At 49.6% G+C, this 9,252-nt stretch overlaps 1 protein-coding gene across 1 annotated transcript in view; it reads left to right on the forward strand.

The window, feature by feature from the left end:
- supt6h (SPT6 homolog, histone chaperone and transcription elongation factor) overlaps positions 1 to 9,252 on the forward strand; it is a 33,698-nt gene that overhangs the window by 10,825 nt on the left and 13,621 nt on the right. The window contains exons 16-23 of the mRNA XM_031808974.1: positions 1,966 to 2,120; positions 3,722 to 3,917; positions 4,103 to 4,245; positions 4,381 to 4,498; positions 5,391 to 5,467; positions 5,750 to 5,885; positions 7,539 to 7,676; positions 8,113 to 8,399. Of these exons, the coding sequence (XP_031664834.1) occupies positions 1,966 to 2,120; positions 3,722 to 3,917; positions 4,103 to 4,245; positions 4,381 to 4,498; positions 5,391 to 5,467; positions 5,750 to 5,885; positions 7,539 to 7,676; positions 8,113 to 8,399 (1,250 nt within the window). The remainder of the gene's footprint in view (positions 1 to 1,965; positions 2,121 to 3,721; positions 3,918 to 4,102; positions 4,246 to 4,380; positions 4,499 to 5,390; positions 5,468 to 5,749; positions 5,886 to 7,538; positions 7,677 to 8,112; positions 8,400 to 9,252) is intronic.

The following is a 9,252-nucleotide window of genomic DNA, read 5'->3' on the forward strand; positions in this document are numbered from 1 at the left end:
TTATTGATGGTAGGTCTCCAGAGTAGAGACAGGTTGTGTAATGTTATTGATGGTAGGTCTCCAGAGTAGAGACAGGTTGTGTAATGTTATTGATGGTAGGTCTCCAGAGTAGAGACAGGCTGTGTAATGTTATTGATGGTAGGTAGACCGGCTGTGTAATGTTATTGATGGTAGGTCTCCAGAGTAGAGACAGGCTGTGTAATGTTATTGATGGTAGGTAGACGGGCTGTGTAATGTTATTGATGGTGGGTCTCCAGAGTAGAGACATGTTGTGTAATGTTATTGATGGTAGGTCTCCAGAGTAGAGACAGGCTGTGTAATGTTATTGATGGTAGGTAGACGGGCTGTGTAATGTTATTGATGGTAGGTCTCCAGAGTAGAGACATGTTGTGTAATGTTATTGATGGTAGGTCTCCAGAGTAGAGACAGGCTGTGTAATGTTATTGATGGTAGGTAGACAGGCTGTGTAATGTTATTGATGGTAGGTCTCCAGAGTAGAGTCAGGCTGTGTAATGTTATTGATGGTAGGTCTCCAGAGTAGAGACAGGCTGTGTAATGTTATTGATGGTAGGTCTCCAGAGTAGAGACAGGTTGTGTAATGTTATTGATGGTAGGTCTCCAGAGTAGAGACAGGTTGTGTAATGTTATTGATGGTAGGTCTCCAGAGTAGAGACAGGCTGTGTAATGTTATTGATGGTAGGTCTCCAGAGTAGAGACAGGCTGTGTAATGTTATTGATGGTAGGTAGACGGGCTGTGTAATGTTATTGATGGTAGGTCTCCAGAGTAGAGACATGTTGTGTAATGTTATTGATGGTAGGTCTCCAGAGTAGAGACAGGCTGTGTAATGTTATTGATGGTAGGTAGACAGGCTGTGTAATGTTATTGATGGTAGGTCTCCAGAGTAGAGTCAGGCTGTGTAATGTTATTGATGGTAGGTCTCCAGAGTAGAGACAGGCTGTGTAATGTTATTGATGGTAGGTCTCCAGAGTAGAGACAGGTTGTGTAATGTTATTGATGGTAGGTCTCCAGAGTAGAGACAGGTTGTGTAATGTTATTGATGGTAGGTCTCCAGAGTAGAGACAGGCTGTGTAATGTTATTGATGGTAGGTAGACCGGCTGTGTAATGTTATTGATGGTAGGTCTCCAGAGTAGAGACCGGCTGTGTAATGTTATTGATGGTAGGTCTCCAGAGTAGAGACTGGCTGTGTAATGTTATTGATGGTAGGTAGACGGGCTGTGTAATGTTATTGATGGTAGGTCTCCAGAGTAGAGACTGGCTGTGTAATGTTATTGATGGTAGGTCTCCAGAGTAGAGACAGGCTGTGGGAACTTTGCTCTGTATCACCATTCCTTTACTATTGTTTAACTGAGAAGGAACTAACCTGGGATCCAGTGCTGGACTGACACACATAACAAACACCGTGAGATCTGTCTTTAGACCACAGCCAACATAACAAACACTGTGAGATCTGTCTTTAGACCACAGCCAACATAACAAACACTGTGAGATCTGTCTTTAGACCACAGCCAACATAACAAACACTGTGAGATCTGTCTTTAGACCACAGCCAACATAACAAACACTGTGAGATCTGTCTTTAGACCACAGCCAACATAACAAACACTGTGAGATCTGTCATTAGACCACAGCCAACATAACAAACACTGTGAGATCTGTCTTTAGACCACAGCCAACATAACAAACACTGTGAGATCTGTCTTTAGACCACAGCCAACATAACAAACACTGTGAGATCTGTCTTTAGACCACAGCCAACATAACAAACACAACTAAACTACAGCATGTTGATCTTATACCGTTTAGCGTTCGTGTAAGTGTGCAGAATACCGTGTCCTATTAACTCGACTCCTACCACAAATGGTGTAGAAATGTCTGGTTTAATTATGACGTGATCCTCTTCGCTGTCCTCATGCCATGTTGACCTGACTCTGGTTTGTTATAGGACATGGACGAGGCCCACTTTGGCTACTCCTTCAAGTACCTGAAGAACAAGCCAGTGAAGGAACTGAACGGAGACCAGTTCTTAAAGATGTGCCAGGCTGAGGAGGAGGGGCTTCTCACCATAGACATCTGCATCGACCTCCTAGGGGTCAAAGGGTAAGGCGCAGAGGCATTGACCTCCATAGGGGTCGAAGGGTAAGATGGAGGGCCAAACCATAGAGAATGAAAGGTTGTATTAGCATGGGCACTACCATTGAGGGCTTCCACCTTTTTAATGTAGTCAACTGGGTAGGACTCCCAATTTCATTGGCTGATGCCTCCTGGTGACCCTGTTGGAGTCATGTACAACCGGGTCATTAGGAAGGATCAGCCAATCGTGAAGAAGAAAATGGACTACTTCAGAATAGCCTCAATGGCGCTGCCCATGCTGTCACAGCCGCTCTAATGGCACAGATATAAAGATGAGTCCTCTATCTATCTCTATGGGCCAAACTCATGAGTTAAAGTTTGTCTCCCTGAATGGTCAAACTTACCCCCTCCCTCTCTCTCTCCTCTCTCCATATCTCTCTGCCAACCCCCTTCCCTCTCTCTCTCCATCTCTCTCTGCCACCCCCCCTTCCCCCTCTCTCTCCATCTCTCTCTGCCACCCCCCCTTCCCCCTCTCTCTCCTCTCTCCATCCCTCTCTGCCAACCCCCTTCCCTCTCTCCATCCCTCTCTGCCAACCCCCTTCCCTCTCTCTCTCCTCTCTCCATCTCTCTCTGCCACCCCTCCCATTCCCCCTCTCTCTCTCCTCTCTCCATCTCTCTCTGCCAACCCCCCTTTCCCCTCTCTCCTCTCTCCATCCCTCTCTCTCTGCCACCCCCCCCTTTCCCCTCTCTCTCCTCTCTCCATCCCTCTCTCTCTGCCACCCCCCCTTTCCCCTCTCTCTCCTCTCTCCCTCTCTCTCTGCCACCCCCCCTTTCCCCTCTCTCTCCTCTCCATCTCTCTCTGCCACTCCCCCCCTCTCTCCTCTCTCCATCCCTCACTGCCACCCCCCTTTCCCCTCTCTCTCCTCTCTCCATCCCTCACTGCCACCCCCCTTTCCCCTCTCTCTCCTCTCTCCATCCCTCTCTGCCACCCCCCCTTTCCCCTCTCTCCATCCCTCTCTGCCACCCCCCCTTCCCCCTCTCTCTCCTCTCTCCATCCCTCTCTGCCACCCCCCTTCCCTCTCTCTCTCCTCTCTCCATCCCTCTCTGCCACCCCCCTTTCCCCTCTCTCTCCATCTCTCTCTCTGCCAACCCCCCTTTCCCCTCTCTCTCCTCTCTCCATCACTCTCTCTCCTCTCTGCCACCCCCCCTTCCCCCTCTCTCCATCCCTCTCTCTCCTCTCTGCCACCCCCCCTTCCCCCTCTCTCTCCTCTCTCCATCCCTCTCTGCCACCCCCCCCTTCCCCCTCTCTCCTCTCTGCCACCCCCCCTTCCCCCTCTCTCTCCTCTCTCCATCCCTCTCTGCCACCCCCCTTTCTCCATCTCTCTCTGCCAACCCCCCTTTCCCCTCTCTCTCCTCTCTCCATCTCTCTCTCTCCTCTCTGCCACTCCCCTTCCCTCTCTCTCTCCTCTCTCCATCCCTCTCTGCCACCCCCCTTTCCCCTCTCTCTCCATCTCTCTCTCTGCCAACCCCCCTTTCCCCTCTCTCTCCTCTCTCCATCCCTCTCTCTCCTCTCTGCTACCCCCCCTTCCCCCTCTCTCCATCCCTCTCTGCCACCCCCCTCTCCCCAGGGTTGCAGGTGACCAGACATACTTTGATGAGATCAAGCAGTTTTACTACAGAGATGAGTTCAGTCACCAGGTGCAGGAGTGGAACAGACAGAGGACCCTGGCCATCGAACGCTCCCTCACACAGTTCCTCTACCCTCAGATGGCCAAGGAACTCAAGAACAAACTCATCGCGGAGGCCAAGGAAAACATCATCAAGGTAGACCATGTTACAACAAACCTAGCTACTTCAAGGCCTCTCTGTATCCCATAGGATGGTGAGTTGACATGACCCGATCATTGGAGATTTGTGAATTCCACTTGTTCCAGCACGTCTTGTGAATAAGTGTTTCAAGCATAAATTAGGTCACGTGGTGTATAATTCCTCTTCACCTTTGACCCCAGTCGTGTTGCAGGAGGCTGTATAACTGGCTGAAGGTGGCTCCTTACAGACCAGACCAGCAGGCGGAGGAGGAGGATGATGATCTGATGGATGAGAGTCAAGGAAAAGGCATCAGAGTCCTGGGAGTGGCCTTCGCTGACAGCAGGTGTGTGTGTGTGTCAAAGATTCATAAGGTGTCTTCCAACCTTGTATTTTGTACCACTCAATAAACAGCCACCATAAATGATTTGTGATATGTTTCAATGAGTGATAACTAAACGTTGTAATTCTGTTACCATAGAGACACGCCAGTGTTCTGTTCACTGATCAACGGAGAGGGAGAGGTTGTGGACTTCCTCCGTCTGCCCTACTTCCTGAAGAGGAGGAACGCATGGAAGGAGGACGAGAGAGACAAAAAGGTACAGACAGACGGACAACAAGAATCTCCTGTCTCTCCTCAACTCTCCTCTCCACTGCCCTCCTCCCCCCGTCTCTCCCTCCCCCCGTCTCTCCTTCCCCTCGTCTCTCCTTCCCCTCGTCTCTCCCTCCCTCGTCTCTCCTTCCCCTCGTCTCTCCTTCCCCTCGTCTCTCCCTCCCTCGTCTCTCCTTCCCCCCGTCTCTCCCTCCCTCGTCTGTCCTTCCCCCCGTCTCTCCCTCCCCCTCGTCTCTCCCTCCCTCGTGTCTCCTTCCCCTCTTCTCTCCCTCCCCTCGTCTCTCCTTCCCCCCGTCTCTCCCTCCCCCTCGTCTCTCCCTCCCCCTCGTCTCTCCCTCCCCCTCGTCTCTCCTTCCCCCCGTCTCTCCTTCCCCCCGTCTCTCCTTCCCCCCGTCTCTCCTTCCCCCCGTCTCTCCCTCCCCCCGTCTCTCCTCCCTCGTCATCCCGTCGTATCATTCAGCCATGCATGCATTAGCAGTTATAATCATTGTTGTTGTAGGAAGTGTTTTTTCCAGTGTTTCACCTTCCATTAAGTAGCTTATCTCTGTTGCCTCCTAAATCATTTGGCTACAGTTGGTTTCGATAGAGCACTTTGATGTCAGCTGGCCTATAGGCTGCTATGGGGAAAACCTTGTTGCTGATCTCAGTGTGTTTGATTTTGAGGCTGTACCGCATTTATATTGCAGTCATTTAGCAGACGCTCTTATCCAGAGCGACTTACAGGAGCTAATAGGGTTAAGTTCCTTGCTCAAGGGCACATCGACAGATTTATCACCTAGTCGACTCGGGAATTCAAAACCAGCAACCTTTCGGTGACTGGCCCAACGCCCTTAACCGCTACCTGTATTCTAGTGATCTGATGGTGTGTTTGGTCTCAGCTCCAGGACATTGAGAACCTGAAGAAGTTCCTGACCAGTAAGAAGCCTCACGTGGTGGCTGTTGCCGGGGAGAATAGGTGAGTTCCGCTACTCCTCTACCTGTCTTTCATACCCTCCTGGAAGCAAAGCACCAGGACACCTGTCACCAGGACACCTGTCACCAGGACACCTGGCCTGTTCTTTTCTATTGGACATTTTCAGAAAAAACTTCCTCAGTTCCCTGTGCGTGTTCTGTTTGTTGCCTAGGAACTAATTGTGTGTGTGTGTGTGTGTGTGTGTGTGTGTGTGTGTGTGTGTGTGTGTGTGTGTGTGTGTGTGTGTGTGTGTGTGTGTGTGTGTGTGTGTGTGTGTGTGTGTAGGGACGCCCACATGATAATGGAGGACATTAAGAGGACAGTGAGTGAGTTGGAGCAGGAGTCTTCTCTGCCTGCTGTGGGAGTGGAGCTGGTAGACAACGAACTGGCCATGCTCTATATGAACAGTACCAAATCTCAGGTACACACACACACACACTCCTTAAACACATACTGTACACACAGTCCACATGAACTCCAAGAAATCAAGTTGGACACTTGCAGCATGAATACATAGCTGCATCTACAGTCGTGGCCAAGAGCTTTGAGAATGACACAAATATTAATTTCCACAAAGTCTGCTGCCTCAGTGTCTTTAGATATTTTTGTCAGATGTTACTATGGAATACTGAAGTATAATTACAAGTATTTCATAAGTGTCAAAGGCTTTTATTGACAATTACATGAAGTTGATGCAAAGAGTCAATATTTGCAGTGTTGACCCTTCTTTTTCAAGACCTCTGCAATCCGCCCTGGCATGCTGTCAATTAACGTCTGGGCCACATCCTGACTGATGGCAGCCCATTCTTGCATAATCAATGCTTGGAGGAGTTCAGAATTTGTGGGATTTTGTTTGTCCACCCGCCTCTTGAGGATTGCCCACAAGATCTCAATGGGATTAAGGTCTCGGGAGTTTCCTGGCAATGGACCCAAAATATCAATGTTTTGTTCCCCAAGCTTTTGCCTTATGGCAAGGTGCTCCATCAGGCTGGAAACGGCACTGTTCTTCACCAAACTGTTCCTGGATGGTTGGGAGAAGTTGCTCTCGGAGGATGTGTTGGTACCATTCTATATTCATGGCTGTGTTCTTAGGCAAAATTATGGGTGAGCCCACTCCCTTGGCTGAGAAGCAACCCCCCCCCCCCCCCCCCCCCACATGAATGGTCTCAGGATGCTTTACTGTTGGCATGACACAGGACTGATGGTATCGCTCACCTTGTCTTCTCCAGACAATCTTTTTTCCGGATGCCCCAAACAATCGAAACGGGGATTCATCAGAGAAAATGACTTTACCCCAGTCCTCAGCAGTCCAATCCCTGTACCTTTTGCAGAATATCAGTCTGTCCCTGATGTTTTTCCTGGAGAGAAGTGGCTTCTTTGCTGCCCTTCTTGACACCAGGCCATCCTCCAAAAGTCTTCAGATGCAGAGTGCAGATGCACTCACACCTGCCTGCTGCCACTTCTGAGCAAGCTCTGTACTGGTGGTACCCTGATCCCGCAGCTGAATCAACATTAGGAGACGGTCCTGGCGCTTGCTGGACTTTCTTGGGTGCCCTGAAGTCTTCTTCACAACAATTGAACTGCTCTCCTTGAATTTCTTGATGATCTGATAAATGGTTGATTTAGGTGCAATCTTACTGGCAGCAATATCCTTGCCTGTGAAGACCTTTTTGTGCAAAGCAATGATGGCAGCACGTGTTTCCTTGCAGGTAATCATGGTTGACAGAGGAAGAACAATGATTCCAAGCACCACCCTCCTTTTGAAGCTTCCAGCCTGTTATTAGAACTCAATCAGCATGACAGAGTGATCTCCAGCCTTGTCCTCGTCAACACTCACACCTGTGTTAACAAGAGAATCAGCTGGTCCTTTTGTGGCAGGGCTGAAATGCAGTGGAAATGTTTTTTTTTAAAGATTCAGTTAATTTGCATGTCAAAGAGGGACTTTGCAATTAATTGCAATTCATCTGATCACTCTTCATAACATTCTGGAGTATATGTAAATTGCCATCATACAAACTGAGGCAGCAGGCTGTGAATATTAATATGTTCTCTGCTCTCTATCCCCTCCCCCCAGACTGAGTTCCGTGACTACCCTCCCCTGCTGCGCCAGGCTGTGTCAGTAGCCAGGAAGATTCAGGATCCTCTAGTGGAGTACGCTCAGGTCTGCAGCTCCGACGAAGACATCCTCTGCCTCAAACTACACCCTCTACAGGTCAGAGTGTGTGTGAACGGGTGGGGAGGCTTCGTCTGATCAATGCCATTTTGGGTTGGAATTGTCCTTTTAAGTGGCCTTTGCAGGTACTGAAGGGGACATTATTTGATGTTTATTATTATTATTATTATTCGACCATGCTGGTCATTTATGAACATTTGAACATCTTGGCCATGTTCTGTTATAATCTACACCCGGCACAGCCAGAAGAGGACTGGCCACCCCACATAGCCTGGTTCCTCTCTAGGTTTCTTCCTAGGTTTTGGCCTTTCTAGGGAGTTTTTCCTAGCCACCGTGCTTCTACACCTGCATTGCTTGCTGTTTGGGGTTTTAGGCTGGGTTTCTGTACAGCACTTTGAGATATCAGCTGATGTACGAAGGGCTATATAAATACATTTGATTTGATGTTTCTTGAACACTTTCCCTCTCCCTCCAGGAGCATGTAGTTAAGGAGGACCTGCTGAGTGCTCTGTACTGTGAGTTTATAAACCGGGTCAACGAGGTGGGGGTGGATGTGAACAGAGCCATCTCTCACCCCTACACACAGAGCCTGGTTCAGTTTGTCTGTGGCCTCGGACTCAGGAAGGGATCCCACCTGCTCAAGGTCTGTGTCTCACTGTCTGTCTGTCTGTCTGTCTGTCTGTCTGTCTTGTCTGTCTGTCTGTCTGTCTGTCTGTCTGTCTGTTGTCTGTCTGTCTGTCTGTCTGTCTGTCTGTCCTGTCTGTCTGTCTGTCTGTTCTGTCTGTCTGTCGTCTGTCGTCTGTCTGTCTGTCTGTCTGTCTGTCTGTCTGTCTGTTCTGTCTGTCTGTCTGTCTGTCTTCGTCGTCTTCTGCCTGTCTGTCTGTCTGGTCTGTCTGTCTGTCTGTCTGTCTGTCTGTCTGTCTGTCTGTCTGTCTGTCCTGTCTGTCTGTCTGTCTGTCTGTCTGTCTGTCTGTCTGTCTGTCCTGTCTGTCTGTCTGTCTGTCTGTCTGTCTGTCTGTCTGTCTGTCTGTCTGTCTGTCTGTCTGTCTGTCCTGGCTGTCTGTCTGTCTGTCTGTCTGTCTGTCTGTCTGTCTGTCTTGTCCTGTCTGTCTGTCTTGTCTGTCCTGTCTGTCTGTCTGTCTGTCTTCTGTCTGTCTGTCTGTCGGTCTGTCTGTCCTCTGGCTGTCTGTCTGTCTGGCTGTCTGTCTGTCTGTCTCGTCTGTCTGTCTGTCGTGTCTGTCTGTCTGTCTGTCTGTCTGTCCTGTCCGTCTGTCTGTCTGTCTGTCTGTCTGTCTGTCTGGCTGTCTGTCTGTCTGTCTGTCTGTCTGTCTTGTCCTGTCTGTCTGTCTTCGTCCTGTCTGTCTGTCTGTCTGTCTGTCGTCTGTCTGTCTGTCTGTCTGTCCTGTCCTGTCTGTCTGGTTCCTGTCTGTCTGTCTGTCTGTCTGTCTGTCTGTCTGCTGTCTGTCTGTCTGTCCTGTCTGTCTGTCTGATCCTGTCCTGTCTGTCTGTCTCGTAACTGATCTGTCATAGTCTGTCTGGTCCTGTTCTGTCGTCTGTCTGTCTGCTCTGTCTTGTCTGGTCTGTCTGTCCTGTCTGTCTGTCTGTCTGTCTGTCT

This window comes from Oncorhynchus kisutch, linkage group LG29 (assembly GCF_002021735.2).
Source record: "Oncorhynchus kisutch isolate 150728-3 linkage group LG29, Okis_V2, whole genome shotgun sequence".
NCBI lineage: Eukaryota > Metazoa > Chordata > Actinopteri > Salmoniformes > Salmonidae > Oncorhynchus > Oncorhynchus kisutch.